The sequence below is a fragment of the Paramisgurnus dabryanus genome, chromosome 1, assembly GCF_030506205.2.
Source record: "Paramisgurnus dabryanus chromosome 1, PD_genome_1.1, whole genome shotgun sequence".
NCBI classification, from domain to species: domain Eukaryota; kingdom Metazoa; phylum Chordata; class Actinopteri; order Cypriniformes; family Cobitidae; genus Paramisgurnus; species Paramisgurnus dabryanus.
In genome coordinates, this window is record NC_133337.1 from 51,406,877 (window position 1) to 51,425,557 (window position 18,681).

An 18,681-nucleotide genomic window follows, 5' to 3' on the forward strand; every position below is an offset into this window, starting at 1 on the left:
TCGGTTACGGATGTAACCCTCGTTCCCTGAAGGAGGGAACGGAGACGTCACGTCGTGACCGACGAATTGGGAACTCGCTTAGAGAGACCAATCTGCTTCGAATACTACTAAAACGCCAATGAACTTGGCATTGAGATATTTGCATAATGCTGGCGCCGCCCCGCCAGGTGCGTATATAAGCAGCAGGTGCAAATGAGGAAATTAGCTTCTTTTTCGCTGAGAAAGCCGGAAAGTGTGACCGGCCGTAACAGCAGGTGGCAGCACCTGTGGCGACGGGACGTGACGTCTCCGTTCCCTCCTTCAGGGAACGAGGGTTACATCCGTAACCGAGACGTTCCCTTTCAGTCGGTCACTACGACGTCACGTCGTGACCGACGAATTGGGAATCCCTACCAAAACGCCACTAGGGGCTGACCTCTTCCAGTGTCTGCGTAAAGCCCTCCGGTTCCACTTAAGGATAAGGAGAATTAGGTTTTAAGGCAGAAGGCCGGGCACTAGATGTTCCTTTAACCCCACAGAAGTGCCAGCGACTGGGAAGCGCCCTACCTGAGCGGGATAGGAACGCTGCGGAAGCCACCACCCGTCTTAAGGGTTAATGGTGGGCGAAAGTCAACCGTAGTTGAGGTAAAATGACAGCCGTGGCTGTGTAAGCAAAGCAGTGCTCTGCTAAGGGAAACGTGGGCTAGTAGGATTAACCCCACGGAAAAATACTCACAAAGGAACCCGGTGGGACACAATGTGGAGCCCGAGCCAACACATAGGTTCGCGAGGATGCAGCTAGTGAAGGCTGACAGCCAATGCTCCGCAACAAAGGCTGCCAAGGCAGCGGAGGAAGAGCAATTCAAACCATTACGCATTTTTGCTCTGAAGGCCTTCCATACTGACACAGTTATGAAGCATCAGTCGGAGGCTGCAAGCCGACCTGCGAGTCTGCTCTCCGTGCCCTCCCTGGTGAGGAAAGAACACGAGAGGATACAGGCTCGATACGAACACTGTAAAATCTAATGAACGTATTAGGTGTCGCCCAACCAGCAGCTCTACAGATGTCTGTTAGCGAGGAACCACGAGCTAGAGCCCAAGATGAGGCAACGCTCCGTGTGGAGTGCGCTCTCAAATTAAAGGGGCAAGGAATGCCCTGAAGATTATAAGCCAGGGCGATAGTATCAACTATCCAATGAGACATCCTCTGCTTAGTGACAGCTTTCCCTTTCTGCTGGCCACCATAACAAACAAAGAGCTGGTCTGAGGTCCGGAGGCTTTGCGTGCGATCCACGTAGAGTCGCAGTGCGCGTACGGGGCACAACAAAGCCATGGTTGGGTCTGCGTCCTCCGGAGGCAGCGCTTGCAAGCTCACCACTTGATCTCTGAAAGGAGTAGTGGGAACTTTGGGCACGTAACCTGGTCTGGGCCTCAATGTTACGCTTGAGGCAGCAGGACCAAACTGAAGGCACGAGTCGTCAACAGAGAATGCATGTAAATCCCCTACTCTCTTCACTGAGGCCAATGCTAGCAGGGTCAGAGCTTTCATTGATAAAAGCTTCAGACTCACAGACTGCAAAGGCTCGAACGGGGGGGCCTGCAGGGCTTTCAGCACCATGGACAGGTCCCAGGGAGGAATAGAAGGAGGGCGCGAGGGGTTTAGCCTACGAGCGCCTCTTAGAAATCTAACAACCAAATCATGCTGGCCAACTGTTCTGCCGTTAATAAGTGAGTGATGAGCAGAAATAGCGGCGATATCAACTTTAATGGTGGAGGGTGACAGCCTACCGTCTAACCTATGTTGAAGATATAAAAGCACGGTGTTAATAGGGCATTCTCTGGGGTCCTCGCGTTGCGAAGAGCACCAGGTGACGAAAAGGTTCCATTTAAACGCGTAAGCCCGTCTCGTAGACGGAGCTCGTGCCGCGTTGATTGTGTTAGATACCGCTTGTGGTAAATCACTTAAACCTTGCGCGCGCTCAACGACCACACATGGAGATCCCACAGGTCGGGGCGCGGGTGCCATAATGTGCCCCCTCCTTGAGAAAGAAGGTCCTTCCTCAGGGGAATCCGCCAGGGAGGGGCTGTCGCGAGGAGCATTAACTCTGGAAACCAATTCTTGCTCGTCCAATATGGGGCGATCAGTAAAAGGTTCTCCTCGTCCTGCCTGACCTTGCACAGTGTCTGTGCGATTAAGCTCACTGGGGGGAATGCGTATTTGCGCATCCCCCGAGGCCAGCTGTGTGCCAATGCGTCCACGCCGAGGCTGCCCTCGGTTAGTGAATAAAACAGGCGACAGTGGGTATCGTCCGGCGACGCAAACAGATCTATCTGCGCACGACCGAACTTCTTCCAAATTAGCTGGACCGTCTGGGGGTGGAGTCGCCATTCGCCGGGGCGCGCAGCTCGAGAAAGCGCGTCCGCTGCTGTATTGAGCGAGCCCGGAATGTGAATGGCACGAAGGGACCTCAGATGCTTCTGACTCCAAAGGAGGAGATGACGAGCGAGATGCGACAGGTGACGGGAGCGCAAACCGCCTTGACGGTTGATATACGCAACGGTCGCAGTGTTGTCGGTGCGTACTAGTACATCCTTCCCTCGCAGCTCCGTAGCGAAGCGTACGAGTCCCAGATATACTGCCCACAACTCTCGGCAATTGATATGCCAGTGCAACTGGGGTGCTGTCCACACCCCTGAAGCCGTAAGCTCGTCGTACGTGGCACCCCAGCCCGTGTCGGACGCATCTGTGTGTACAACAGCATGCTGAGCGATCTGTCTCATGGACACACCGGACCTGAGAAACGCGGGGTCCGACCACGGGGGGAATGTTAGGCGACACGCAGGTGTAATGGTTACACGATGGATGCCGGCGCGCCACGCTCTCCTCGGGACTCGATCGTGAAGCCAACGCTGAAGCGGTCTCATATGGAGCAGTCCGAGCGGTGTCACGGCCGCTGCTGCAGCCATATGCCCCAGGAGCTTCTGAAATTGTTTCAGCGGGACCGCATTCTTCCCTCGGAATGAACCGAGGCAAGTCAGAATTGACTGGACGCGCTCTTCTGTCAAACGCGCCGATAAATCGATCGAGTCCAGTTCCATCCCGAGAAAAGAGATCCTCTGCGTGGGGCAGAGTTTGCTCTTTTCCCAGTTGACCCGAAGACCCAAACGGGCGAGATGCCGAAGCGTTAAATCTCTGTGCTCGCACAGCGTCCGTCGAGAATGCGCTATTATAAGCCAATCGTCGAGGTAAGCCAATATGCGAACGCCGCTCTCTCTGAGGGGTTTTAACGCCGCCTCCACTACTTTCGTGAACACACGGGGAGAGAGGGATAGCCCGAACGGTAAAACTTTGTACTGGTATGCCCGTCCCTCGAACGCAAACCGGAGAAACGGTCTGTGACGAGGGATTATGGACACATGAAAGTACGCGTCTTTCAGGTCTATTGCCGCAAACCAATCTTGGGGGCGAATTGAATTGAATATTTGCTTCGGTGTTATCATCCTGAAGGACCTCTTCTGCAGAGATTTGTTCAGAACGCGCAAATCCAAGATCGGTCGCAACCCACCGCCTTTTTTGGGTACTATAAAATACGGGCTGTAGAAGCCCGATCTCATCTCGGTTGGAGGGACCGGCTCGATCGCGTCCTTCGCCAACAGGACTTCGACCTCTGCACGCAGTACGTGTGCATCGGACGCTTTCACCGTGGTGAAACGAATGCCCGAGAATTTGGGTGTGTGCCGGATGAATTGAATTTCGTAGCCGAGGCGAACAGTGCGTAAAACCCAACGAGACGGGCTGGGAAGCTGAAGCCACGCCCCCAGGGACCGTACGAGGGGAATTAACGGCACTGTCGGGGTACCCGCGGTGGGGCGGCTGCGCGGGACAGGTGGTACTGCCGGTACGTCTGCTGGGACAGCATAAGTATCTACAGTATGTGTGTGTGTGACACTGACCTGAGCCCGCTGAGGGTGACGGTCGTCTGGTCTCCTCAGCGGAGAGCACAGACTCCGAGGAGGGTGCTGGTGGTCCCGTCTCCTCAGCGGAGAGCTGGAACTCCTCAGAACACCCGCTGGCGATAGAGGAGAGGGAGGAAGAGCATGTGAATGCCCGCTCACATCTCTCTCGATCCTCTGAAGACCTGGAGAAGGAATAGGAATGCACTCTTTTTGTGGTTTTGTGGGTGCCGGCTGAAAAGCCGGCGGAACAGAAACAAAAGGAAACCAAAGATTCTCCACCCGGCCCTCTACCGGTGGAGGGAGCGATGCCATCACCGTCTCCCGTAGAGTGATCCCATCCCAATCCAGGTCGCCCGTCTCAGGGCCGCTTCGTCTTCCGTTTACCACGGGAAGCGGGTGGGGCGGGCGGGGCGGGCTGTCGACGGCTGTTCCCCCTCCGTGGCCTGGAAGATGTTCTAGTGGGGGGGGCGGAGGCAGCCGCCGCAGGGCGCCCTCGGCGAGGAGCAGACGGGCCCGCCGGCGCTGGAGGGCGAGATGCAGGTCGCTTGCGCCGGGGCATGATCTGTGCGATCGCCTCTGTCTGCTTCTGGGCGGCGGAGAACTGCTGGGCAAAAGACTCCACCGACTCACCGAAGAGGCCAGCCTGTGACACTGGAGCGTCCAAGAACTTGTTCTTGTCCGCTTCCGACATGTCAGCCAGACATAGCCATAAGTGGCGTTCCTGGACCACCATCGTGGACATGGCACGACCAATCGCCTGCGCTGTCACCTTCGTAGCGCGAAGAGCCAGGTCAGTGGCAGCCCGGAGCTCCGAAAGGACAGGCGAGTCGTGTCCTCCCTCGTGCAGATCCCTCAAGGCTTTGGCTTGGTGAACCTGCAGCAACGCCATTGCGTGCAGGGCTGAGGCCGCCTCTCCACATGCCTGGTGGGCAGCGCCCGTTAAACCGGAGGACTGTCTGCAGGCACGAGAGGGGAGGGTTGGGCGGTCCTTCCAAGAGGGAGCGTGTGCCGGACACAGCTGCATCGCGACAGCACGCTCCACGGGAGGGATCCCCGTATAACCCTTAGCGGCTCCGCTGGTGAGGGAGGTGAGGGGGGAGGGCTGAAACGGCCGTAATCTCGTGGAAAACGGCGACTTCCAGGTTCTAGTCAGCTCCTCGTGCACCTCGGGGAAGAAAGGCACCGGTGGAGAGGGTTGTGAAACCCGGGCAGCTCCAAAGAACCAATCATCCAGGCGGGACGGTTCGGGCTGAGGGGGGGGAACCCACTCTAACCCTACGGTCTCCGCCGCTCGAGCGAGCACGGCCACCATCTCTGGATCGAACTCCGGCGTCCCAACCCGACCAGAGGGAGGAAGGGCGTCGGGGTCCACGTCAGGGGGAGGAGGCCCACCCTCGGATGCTGCGGCGTCGGTGGACCCGGAGGGCGGCACGATGGATTCTAGAGACATCGTAGAACACGACGCTGAAGTCTCCATCGGCACATCAACCGGCTGTGGATGAGGAGGCTGAGAGCCTGAGGACGAATCCCCCGCTCGGCTCAGCACAGTGATGCGCAGGTCGTCTTTTGAGAGCTTCACAGCCGCGCCGTGGCGGCGTTCAGCACCCGCATGACGAGGGTTGCGTTTTTCCCGGAGGAAAGACAACCGTCTGCGCAAATCCACAAGGGACATGTTCTCGCAGTGAGAACACTTACCCCCAGCGAACGCTGCCTCTGCGTGCTCGATGCCCAAACACGAAAGACAACGCTCGTGACCGTCCTTCGGACCCATGTATTTGCCGCACCCAAGATCGCACGGACGAAAAGCCATCCTGAAAAGGACGCTGATGTCCGGATATACGAGAGAGTGGCTGCCTTTAACAAGGCACAAAGCTCTCTCGTATCACTCTTTTAGGGAAATTCACTCAGATGCTTAGTTGATGAGCGCACAGGAAGGCAACGCACACACTAAACTCAAAACAAAATAAAGATGTAGAGTCGTGGAATTAAGCGAAGCGTCCGCTGTGGTACTGCTAGTCCAACCAACTTCAGCAATCGAATCCCACCAGAGTAGAGTAGCTTCTCAGTAGCAGATACTGCCGGCTTTCGAAGCGATAAAAAGCTAATTTCCTCATTTGCACCTGCTGCTTATATACGCACCTGGCGGGGCGGCGCCAGCATTATGCAAATATCTCAATGCCAAGTTCATTGGCGTTTTAGTAGTATTCGAAGCAGATTGGTCTCTCTAAGCGAGTTCCCAATTCGTCGGTCACGACGTGACGTCGTAGTGACCGACTGAAAGGGAACAGGACATTAATAAACATGAAGCACAATGTTTTCTCTTGTGCCTTAACAGGAGGTTAAGCTATTAAAAACTTTTAATATATGAATTAAAAGCACTAAATTCAAGCTAAAACTGTCAATAGTTCAAACTGAGGCAATTCTAAAGCCTATTTAGCCCCCTGCTTTCCGCCCAAGGCCTCCTATGTGATTCATTAATCTGTCAGCACCCTTAAAAATCTGCAATTACTGTATGTGAACTCTTTTCATATTTGCTGAGTTCAGTACATTCAGGTCTTATCCCACTTATCCCACACTTTCCAGATTGAAACAATTGAAAGATATTTATTAATATAAGAGTAGATCTGCTTGCCATTTTGAGTGAAATCACGCAATGAATGCAATTAAATATGTCATTTGACACTAACAAACAAATGCAGCTGGTTTATAAAAAAACCTAACATTATTAAAAAACTTTTTCAATTCTATTTAGACAATTCTATATATTTCCTACTTAAACAAAAACATCTTTTGGCAAAATTCTGATTTATTTAAAGAAACTGTAATCTAATTAATTGTACTTATTATGCTGAAATTGCTCATAATTGCAAACAGCCTGGGGTGTACAGATTTGGAAAACTGCTAATAATAATGTGCTATTTTGACTTTCATTGTTTCCTGGAGCTGGTACGAATATGGAAGCCTGCAGATCATTATATGCACTGGTAGGCAGAAATAACTAGATTTAATATGCAAAAAAAATGCATTATATATTTAGTATACATACACTGTAAAAAATATTTGCTAAATGAAAATTTTTTGTTCAAATCAACTCAGATTTAGTCATGTCAACTTACTATTATTTATCTTGACAAGAGATGAGTTGCTACAACTTAGAAAATGAAGTAGACTTTTTTCAACTATATTTTATAAGTTATAACAAATCATCTCTAGTCAAGATAAATAATAGTAAGTTAAAATGACTTTCTAAGTTGATTCAACCAAAAAATTTAAGGCAGAACAGATTTTTTTTCAGTGTAGGTATTATGCTGCGTTTACACCAGCCGCGTTAGAGGCGTCAAGCGCGAGTGATTTCAACGTAAAGTCAATGTGAAGACGCGTTGACGCACGTCTGGAGGTCTCGCGGCGCGAATGAGGCGTTTAGCATGGCGAGGAAGACGCAGTTCCACCTCATATGCGCGTCTAGTTTGCGCTAATTGAGCGCCTGGCATTTTGCGTTTCACTCGAATTTGCGTCTGACACCCGAGTTGAAAATGTGAACTTTGGCGGATTTTCGCCACGTTAACCAATCAGGAGCCTGCTCACTGCTGTGGCGGCAGCCCCGCCCGAAGTCACTCATTCAACATGAAGGAACGCTTGATATTGTCCGTGAGCAGTCACCCGGAGCTATACGACACACATTCTTATTTCTATAGAGACAGGAATGTGAGGACATTGGGCAACCTGGTAAGTTGTAAATACACATTTCACTTTTGAGTCACGCGATGTTTATCGACCGGCGGCATTCCTGCCATTTTTTAAACAATTTTTCCCCTGTAGTAAGGTTACCAAATACAAACTGGTAACTCTCTCAATGAATGCACGATCAACATTAGCCATCTTGCAAACAGACAACCGCATAGCACTTGCCCCTCCCACAAGAAGCGGATTTCGCCTCTGACGCGTGTCAAATACTTGCTTTTTCCATGCGTCTACTTCGCTCTAGATTCGCGAATGCATTCAAAATGTTCAAGCGGCAAACTAGACCCGGTACACGCGATTTTGACGCCTCAAACGCGGCTGGTTACAGTTGAATTGTACAGTAATAATCAGATCTAGAGCATTGTGTAATAAGCTACTTGTATTTGAGAACTTTAAGTATTGCTATTGCTCAGCATTTTACAGTAAGTAAGGGATAATGTATAGGCAGACGGTTGTTATCGCAGAAATAATCCCAGACAGTGTGATCAGGACCCGACACGAAGGGTCTTGTATTAAACCCTACAAACAGGCTGCCTATACATCACCCCGCCTATTGGCTCTTTAACTCATAAGTAAGGTAAGTAATATTAAATATTAATTTGAAATATTTTATTAGCTCATTTTTAACAAATGCAGACCTTCTGCAAGAAAAACACAAAATGTCACAAACACGCTATTTGGTGTAATCATTTGTAAATATAACGTCATATGTTATTAAAATACATATTTATATACATTTTTTGTCTTCTATTTAACTGTAACTGTCAAAATGATTTGCAGCATCCAGATTACCGTGTGTTATTAGTTTTGAGCGGTTCCAACAAGCATTCCAACAAGCCGCGTAATAAAATATATCAAACACCGTTTTAACCTTCATATTAATCTTTAATAAGACAATACTTCATCTTTGTGTGGCCTTTGTATAAGCAGTTGAGGCAGATACTCAGTTCTGGATAAAAACTAAAAAAAACACCCGAGAACCCGAGAATCAAATTTGAAATAGCAACCTCGGAGCAATAACATTTTGCTCTGGGAGACCTATAGCCAAAAGGAGAAATAATAACACAACAAAGAAACCTAAGAACTAAATGGGCTAAGAAGCTTTGGAACAACACTCCTAAAAAATGAAGGTGCTTCACTTTGCCATAAAATAGCAATTTTTGATTCACATACTGTAACCATTTCTTTCATATCTTTTTATGGTCTTTTTGACTACAAACAGAAGTGTTTTTGAAACAGAAAGGTTCTTTGGATGACAAAGGTTCTTGATAGAACCATTTAGGCAAAAATACTTTTATTTTTAAGACTGTACTGTAATTGGTTCCTTAAGGAACCTTAAACATCCAGAGTACCTTGTGTTAAAAAAGGTATAAAAGAAATAGTTCTTCTAAGAACCTTTGACTGAATGGTTCTTCTGGGAACCAGAAATGGTTCTTTAATGGCATCAATGTGAAGCACATTTTGAGCATCTTCATTTTTAAGAATGAACTTAGGCTAAAGTAAAATCTCAAAATAATGCACAAGGTATTTCGAGAAGTGCTTGCAGATTTGTGTGACCTCCAACATAAACATCACGCACTTCTGCTCTAAAAATAGCCAACATGTGGTCAAGTTTTGTATGGTTGTCATGCGTACGATCCAGATTAGGGTCTGGATGGAGGCTGCAAAGCACAATGTACCGCAATATTTTCTGTTTGTTCTTCTCAGTCATTCACACATTCCTCCCTTTGGCTAAACGTTTTCAAACTCCACTTGATTTTAACTCCCTCCAGTGATGTGTGATTTTTCCATCTGCACTGCGCAATGGAATACCAAAGCTAGACAACACAACATCAAATAATGTTTTAAACCCTACCAGCAACAATTCAAGTCCACAGTAGGAACAGTAAACAAAGCCAGAATCTTTATAGCCGAAAGCAGCGTCTTTGTTACAAAAGTGGCCCTAAAAATCTGAGGCAGGATGTCAGTGATTGAAAGAGAGGAACTGGCAAAAGTGTATAAGAACAAGGGAGATAGAAGCTGTGGGGATGTGAAACCAGAGCGGATGCTATTAGACAGATTGAAAGCTGGGTTTTATGGGGATCAAAAAACCCATGTGACCTCATGCATCCAAATTCTTGCTCTATCTCAGTTTCCCATTCTCCAGAACACTCGGTAAAGATGAATTTCACTGCCAGTATTCCCTTGGAATTTTCCAGGGAACAAAAAAGGAGAAGAGGCAACCGAAGCAGAAGTCCTGAGCGGAAGGGAATGCCTTTCGATTGTCTAAGTCTCCTTCAGGCTGCTGTAAACACTGTGGGAGCCAAACACATCCAATAGAAAGCATTATACTACATTGCCTTTTCTGCAGGTCCAACATTACTCAGTCTGAAAAATATCACTAACCACAGCTTTAATTCCAGTAATTGGCCTGTGAATTCAAACAATGGCCTAAACTCCAAAACACATTAAAACCAACTTGCATTACAAAGTCGAAATTCTTGCTCGATGAGGTGCTTTTTGGAATATATATTTACATTAAATACATTTTGTCAACACACATATTCATTCAAGCAGGAATCAATGTAGTTATAAAAAAGAAAAACAAATCAAATTGTTGAGTGATTCATTCCTCAGTTCCAACTCAAAGATGCAAAGTCTCTTAAAACCTGAGAAAGAAGGCATGTCAGGTGGGCGTGAACTGTGGCGTGTGCCCCCTTTAAAGATCTGCAAGGCAAGCAAGCACACTGTAAACACTACGCAATGAATTTCAGATGTGTGCCGGCTGGCCTCGCTCATCACTACAGAAAAAAACACTCACGCTCCTCCGCTAGTACGGCAAATTACTCCAACAACGATAAACAACCAAAACATGGTATCTATGGAAAGTCTCACATTCCACAACCCCCCAGAAAAGGGCAACAGGGGGCAGATGAGTAAAAGTTGTGCAACACCACATAAAGAGTAAAGGTGATCTATGTATAGGAGACCAAATAATTGGGAAGAGAATTACTTTTGAATGGAGATTATAGGGAAAGTGTGTTGTCTTGGTGCCAACTTCAGAACAAACTGACATTGCAAACACATTGAAAACATGAGTTGTGATTGTAAGTGCAATCCTTTTGATGTGACAACGCAAGAGTGTTGTGGAAAGTTGCCTGAGCATTGTTTTGCTGTTTTTATGTTTTTTTTGTGCATTGCTATGTTTCTTAGAGTGCTGTAAGGTTGCTAATAAGGTGTTTGTGTTCTGACCATGTTGACAGGGTATTTCTGGGTGTTCTGACCTGGATAATAGGGTGTTGCTAGTTCTGACCTGATTGACAGGATGTTGCCAGGTATTCTGACCATGTTGACAGGGTGTTGCTAGGTGTTCTGACCTGGACGATAGGGTGTTGCTAAGTGTTCTGACCAGGTTATCAGGGTATTGCTAGGTGCTCTGACCTGAATGATAAGGTGTTGCTAGGTGTTCTGACCATCTTGACAGGGTATCGCTAGGTGCTCTGACCTGCATGATAGGGTGTTGCTAGGTCTGACCTTGTTGACAGAATGTTGCCTGGTATTCTGACCATGTTGACAGGGTGTTGCTAGGTGTTCTGACCTGGACGATAGGGTGTTGCTAAGTGTTCTGACCAGGTTATCAGGGTATTGCTAGGTGCTCTGACCTGGATGATAAGGTGTTGCTAGGTGTTCTGACCATCTTGACAGGGTATCGCTAGGTGCTCTGACCTGGATGATAATGTGTTGCTATGTGTTCTGACCATCTTGATAGGGTGTTGCTAAGTGTTCTGACCTGGATGATAGGGTGTTGCTATGTTGTTCTGACCTTGTTGATATGATGTAGCTATTTTTTCTTGCCTGGATGATAGGGTCTTGCTTGTTGTTATGACCTGGGTGATATGGAGTTCCTACTGTAAGTGTTGTGACCTGTTTGATATGATGTAGCTAGTTGTTCTGGCATGGTTAATATGGTTTTACTATGTATATAGGGTGTTGCTAGTTGTTCTGACGTGGTTTATAGGGTGTTACTATGTTAATAGGGTATTGCTAGTTGTTCTGGCCTGGTTAATAGGTGTTGCTATGTTGATATGGTGTTGTTAGTTGTTCTGACATGGTTTATAGGGTGTTACTATGTTAATAGGGTGTTGCTAGTTGTTCTGGCCTGGTTGATAGGGTGTTGCTATGTTGAAAGGGTGTTGATCTGACCTGTTCTGGCCTATTGATAGGGTCTTGCTTGTTGTTCTGATCTGGGTGATATGGAGTTCCTAAGTGCTGTGACTTGGTTCATATGATGTAGCTAGTTGTTCTGGCCTGGTTAATAGGGTGTTGCTATGTTAATATGGTGTTGCTGGTTGTTCTGACATGGTTGATAGGGTGTTACTATTTTAATAGGGTCTTGCTAGTTGTTCTGGTCTGGTTGATAGGGTGTTGCTATGTTGATAGGATTGATAGGGTGTTACTATGTTAATAGGGTGTTGCTAGTTGTTCTGGCCTGGTTAATAGGTGTTGCTATGTTGATATGGTGTTGCTAGTTGTTCTGACATGGTTTATAGGGTGTTACTATGTTAATAGGGTGTTGCTAGTTGTTCTGGCCTGGTTGATAGGGTGTTGCTATGTTGATAGGGTGTTGATCTGACCTGTTCTGGCCTGTTGATAGGGTCTTGCTTGTTGTTCTGATCTGGGTGATATGGAGTTCCTAAGTGTTGTGACTTGGTTCATATGATGTAGCTAGTTGTTCTGGCCTGGTTAATAGGGTGTTGCTATGTTAATATGGTGTTGCTAGTTGTTCTGACATGGTTGATAGGGTGTTACTATTTTAATAGGGTTTTGCTAGTTGTTCTGGCCTGGTTAATAGGTGTTGCTATGTTGATATGGTGTTGCTAGTTGTTCTGACATGGTGAATAGGGTGTTACTATGTAAATAGGGTGTTGCTAGTTGTTCTGGTCTGGTTGATAGGGTGTTGCTAGTTGTTCAGGCCTGGCTGATATGATGTAGCTAGTTTCTTCTGACCTGGTTGATATGATGTGACAAGTTGTTACGACCTGGTTGATATAATGAAGCTAGTTGTTCTGACCTGGTTGATTGGGTGTTGCTTGTTGTTCTGACCTGGTTGATATGGTGCTCAGAGGTGTTGTGACCTGGTTGATATGATGTAGCTAGTTGTTCTGGTCTGGTTGATAGGGTGTTGCTATGTTGATAGGCTGTTGCTAGTTGTTCTGATGTGGTTGATAGGGTGTTACCAGCTGTTCTGGCCTGGTTGATATGGTGTTCCTAGGTGTTATGATGTGGTTGATAAGATGTAACTAGTTGTTCTGGCCTGGTTTATAGGATTTTGCTATGTCAATAGGGTGTTGCTAGTTGTTCTGGACTGGTTAATAGGGTGTTGCTATGTTGCTATAGTGTTGCTAGTTGTTCTGACCTGGTTGATATGATGTAGCTAGTTGTTCTGGCCTGGTTGATGCGGTGTTGCTATGCGTCAACTTTAGTGTTTTGGCCTGTTTTGCCTCTGTCTTCCATGTTTGGACAAACATGTAAACTGCATACTAAGGCCTGGTCCAAACTAATGATATTGGTTGAGCCAGAAGGTTAACCGAGTTGGACCACTTAAACCAAAAGAACAATGCTTTGAAAGCATTAGAATACTACAGTACTGTGCAGATAATTTATAGTCACTATATACAGGGACTGGCAAATATATATATTACAGCTTATAACTCTCCTATAAAGGTACCATGGGGAGAGTACCATGCACAGACATAAAATGCATGTTTTTTCCATTGGTTTCATACTACTATAAGTAGAGGGATGCATATTAAATTATTCAAAGCGTTTGACCACAATCATCTTCTCGTATATCTTATTGCATTATTGAATCAGTGAATCATTGAATGAGTGGGAATAGCAAAAACACAAACACTAACCTGTTCGTGGTACTCGATGCCCATGCTGAGTGTGTTAATAAGAATGGCGATCATTATTCCTCGTCCAAAGTACTTGCTGTCCACGATCTTACGAAAAGTGTCACACACCAGCCTCCAGAAATGCACAACCTTAGCTGCCCGAGCCCCTAATGCAAACTTCCTTCTGTTGGGATCCCTGCTGTCCCGATAATGGGCATCCTGGGTAAACTCATACACACCCTCGCTGTCAGAGTCCGCAGTCTCGTTCACGTCCATTCCTTCTGAGTCATTGCTTATTGATTTGATGCAATATGGACAAGTTTCAGGGTCAAAGGTCAAAGCAGTATCCAGGTTTGTGCCACTACAGTTCATGGATGTGTCCTTGCAGGTGATCTTGCCTGAAACGTGTAAGATAAAAATTAACCAGTGAAAATTACATAAGTTGAACATTTATTATTTCTACATTGATGGGTGGTATGACATGTATATCTGCTATCCGCTTGTTAAGTCTGACGCCATGCAGCCCTCCGTGTCCAACAAATCTCAAATACCATAGGGAAATAACAAAAAATATGGTAATATAGACTGTATATATGCAAAACTACCAACATTTTTTAACTCCAAACAACAAAATACCAGACGAACAGCCATGGACTCATGAACATGGATTTTTTTAAGAATTATTAATATATTGCTTTCTGTGATTCTATAAGCCTGGAGACTGCCGTGTACACTGTGATTTTATGCATTTATGTTTCTTTTTTTATACAATTTTATTTACAATTTTAATTTAACATTTTCACTTAAATGTGTAATATGAATAGATTGTGCTCATAAATATCTGTATTGAAATAAGTGGAGGCTTGGATCCTTACGTCATGACTTAACAAGCGTTTCCTATTTAATGTATGATCAAGCTGTTGCAGGTGTGCATATATTGTTTATTTTACAAAGGCTTTGAACGTAGATCATCCAGTCATATTTATAATGTTTTGTTTTTTAATAAAGTTTTTTGTAATGTGGAACATTTTTGCACTGATCTCAGACTTCAAATGTATTTATTATGAAGACTCTTATCTTTTGGTTTGCATTCATCGAGTTCCAAAAATAAAAACAAATAAAACTAGATTCTCTTTCATAATCTCATTTCATATTCTCTTTCATTGTTCAAGTATGTAAGCCACTAGACTACCAAATAATAAATAAGTAGCTCACAGTTATATTTCTGGAGAGGTAAATATATTGGGATATACTACATTACTGTGATGTACATGTTTTGTCATACCACCCACCCCTATAGGAAACGTCACAAAATTAGCTACAGTATGTAACTGTAAAAATCCATTTACCAACAGGACCCTGTGTCTCCACAAGACACTGTGAGGCGTTTATGGGAGTTGGAGGGATGTTAAGATTGGCAAAAACACTAGCTGTGCAACTGCCCCCTCCCGGGTCCAGAATTCTCTGTCTGAGCTGCTCTAATACTAAAGAGGGCTGTAACGTGGGATAGTTTTTATGTACTGGAGCAGCGAATGGGACAGAGTTCCTCTTGTAGGCATGGAGCACTGTTGGAGTCGGCGAGGGGCCACAGCGCAGTGGCTCTAGGGTGCCTGATGTTTGAAAGACGCTATGCACGGATTCGCCAGGGCCCAGAGACATCAGGGACGGAGAACAGGGGTCCTGCTGAGGAATGATGATGGGTAGCATGAGACGCCCGGCGTTAACAACAGCACTCTGGGAGCCTGAGGCTACCTCTCGACCTCCGTCAACCCGGATGCTTCCGTTGCCCAAATGGTAGTGGTGGTGATGATGGTGCATGTGATGCCGGATGGATCCCTGCCTCTGTTTGTGACGACGCCTTTTAGTGGGCGGTGGTTCCGCCAGCGGAGAAGCGCAGATCCTTAATCCCGCCCGGCGACCAGCAGCCCGGATGAGGTGCCCGACCTGCCTGATTCCCTTGCGAATGACGTGGACCAGATATTTAAGGAGCTCGTCGTAACAGCTTCCCGGCTCAGAGAAGCTGTTCAGCGTGCTGGCGTTGGACCTAAAGCGCACTCTCTGTTCTTTCATGAGCTGACTCTCTCGTTGCTTGGTCTCGGAGAACTGTGTCGCTATGACAACAAGACAAAGGTTGATCATGAAGAATGACCCCACCTGTAAAAACGCAGAAGTAGTCAAACAGACCATGAATGGAAGGAGCTTCTCTATTCATTAACAACTTACTGTTACAGTAAGAACAAGAAAAGATGGCGCAGTTAAAATAGAAAGCATGAAATCAATTGTTATTGCTGAACTGATGTTGCACATTAATATGAAATAAAAATTGCAAGTGTGCACATTTAACAGAAACAGACAATTCAAATTAATAACTTAATAGAACAATAAGAATTATATAAGTTAAATAACATTACGATAGATCTGTGGTATCTGAACTTTTCAGTTGTTGGACCACTTTAACCCTTTAAACTCTGCGGACCCACCAGCAGGTCCAAAAAAGGCATCATCAAATTTATATTACAAATATATTACAAATACATATAAATACAAATTTATTTTAAAAATATAAAGTTGTAAAGCACAAAGTTTTCTGTAAAATAAGAATTTTAAGGAATGTTTTTTTTTTGCGCATTTAGGCAACAGAAGTGGTGTTATTCTCCATTGGTTCTAACGAAGTTTATTAAAACGGTTTCCCAGCATCAAAATGTCTGGTTGTTGCGTTTTGTTGCACTAATAAAATATACGTATATATGTATCTGGCAACTGTATTTTTGGCCATCTGCTAACGTCCTCTATCCAATAGTACACGGATCTGGTAGCTGTGTTGAAAAATTTGATAAAGTTAACTTTTTTTTTTTAAATGACTTTCTCTGTCTGTGTTGCTTCACTGCTGATTCTTGCCATACTTCCGTTGCCTAAATGCGTGCGCATTCGCTGCCACGTCATCATTGTGTACAAACAGTAAAAGGGTCTAAATGTGGATAGATGACTCTGGTATGCCCAATTCTGCAAAAAAAAAAATTATACAGCGAGCATGCACTACAGGAATCGCCCACCTAATACCCTCAAATAAGGGCCAACCAACAATAAGTTTTAACAGTTACCTACAGTAATAAATACTTTTATTATTTTATGTAAAACAGATCACAAAAAAAACTTTTGCTGGGTTTTCATAGGCAGGGTCATATTTAATTTCAATATGTATTCCGATAATATTGATACTTAATAATTAATATTAGTATAATATTTAAATAATATCAAGACATACTATTATATATTTATTAATATATAAATATTATTTACATATGTAAATAGTATTAAATATTGTAAACATATATACATATATAGATATAGATATATAGATATATATAGTTTTTACATATTAAATATTTATTACTATTATTATGTATTTTTGGTTGGCCCACAAACCTTGAACCATCAATGACAATCCTATTTCACAGACAAGACACATGACTTTCTTACGTAGTGTTTTTATCTTGTTCTCAGTAAAAATATTTTAAAAATTCTTAAATTAAGATGTAGTTTCTTGATGAGCAAAATGAGTATAGTTTTTAGGCAAAAAAATATAAATTTAAGCAAATATGTGCTTAAAACAAGCTGCCAATGGAATAAGAAAAAATGTGAAAAAAAGTTTTTTGTTTTGAGCACTAATTTACTTAAAGTTTATATTTTTAAATAAAAACTAAACTTAATTCCTAGGTCATTTTGCTCATCAAAAAAAAATACATATTTATTTACGAATTTTTAAATATCTTTGCTGAAAACAAGACAAAAATATTAAGTAAGAAAGTTATTTTTTGCAGTGCAGTTTACAAGCCATTGCTTAAGATCTACTATACCCTCCTGCCAACTTAAAGCAGTTTTACCACCATTTACTACAATGAACCACATACCAAGTGTAGGTGAAGTATGATTAATAGTATATGCTACACAAATGAGCTACAATAAAAGTTTAAAAAAAGTAATAACCATCAAATGCTCATTTTTTAAACTTTGAACATATGAATATTAAAAAATGGTTCTTATGTCCTAGTGAGCTTTAAAAGTCTGTCTAAGGCAGAGTTACATAAGAAAATGAGTTTCAGGTCTGGATAATTGTCTTGTTAAATCTACTGCTATGTGTCCTGGTGAGCCCACATCAGCCAAAAGCCACTCACTATGATCAAGAGGATGAAATAGATGAAATTGTAGAAGGAGTGAGCGTCCATAACAAAGTACATGATGTCCACCCATCCTTCCAGAGTAATGACCTACAAGACAGAATAATAAATGAAAGACCATTAATTAGGCAAATACAGGTTATTCAAAATCTGTTCATAAAGGCATAAGAAAAGGCATTAGCAGTGATTGCAACTGATGACATGATATCAGCATTTAAAGTTAATTTATCAATAGACATGTCAATGGATAAAGGTTTTTTTTTTCTGTTTTTGAATTATTATAAAGCCAATAAATACACTGCTTGACTGTTATAGAAACTATAATTATAAGCAACCAGTGGAAATGCACTGACTGAGACATAAATGTGACTGCATGCGCCCTTGATCAGCTTTGGGGTGTGAATTGAAGCAGGCACGATGAGGCAGACAGTACGAATATCTCATTTGGAGAAAACACCCTTCCCAGCATGCAACCCTTGCTCCTTTTGATTAATCTGTCACAGATTAAAGAGAAACAGGGTATGGCAAAACCGGAAAGCAAAGCACTTTGCCTGCTATTTACAGGGCAATTGGGTGTGCTAGCAGGATGAAGGGCTGTCAGACGGCTAATTCATTTTAGACTCTGAAAATTAAGCGCTTAGCCACAAAATTGGCTGCCTGTGAAAGGAAGATTAAGTCATCAAGTCCTTCTTAAGTACATCATATGACAGCATCCTCATTTTTCTGATCTCTTAAGGTTTGAAATAAACATCCACAAAGTGTCCCTGCTGAGTGTAAGGGTGTGGCTTCTGTTTAATTCAATCTGAGATTAAAATCAGTGGGCACATTCTGTAGGGCGCAGAGGAATTAAAACCTTATTACCCTTTGGTGATAAAAGATCGCACAAGATTAATAGAGACAGCTGCCACAATCTCTAAAAGAGCTGATACAAAACCCCATAGCATATGCTG

The 18,681-nt window shown here is 44.3% G+C and overlaps 1 protein-coding gene across 10 annotated transcripts in view; it reads right to left on the reverse strand.

Annotated features, from left to right (window-relative positions):
* The window catches only part of cacna1g (calcium channel, voltage-dependent, T type, alpha 1G subunit), a 166,485-nt gene that overhangs the window by 106,936 nt on the left and 40,868 nt on the right, over positions 1-18,681 (reverse strand). For all 10 annotated transcript variants that reach the window (XM_073815448.1, XM_073815437.1, XM_073815438.1 and 7 more), the window contains exons 6-8: positions 17,729-17,821; positions 14,903-15,707; positions 13,575-13,951 (exon numbers count right to left, since the gene is read on the reverse strand). In XM_073815448.1, coding sequence (XP_073671549.1) covers positions 13,575-13,951; positions 14,903-15,707; positions 17,729-17,821 — 1,275 coding nt within the window. The remainder of the gene's footprint in view (positions 1-13,574; positions 13,952-14,902; positions 15,708-17,728; positions 17,822-18,681) is intronic.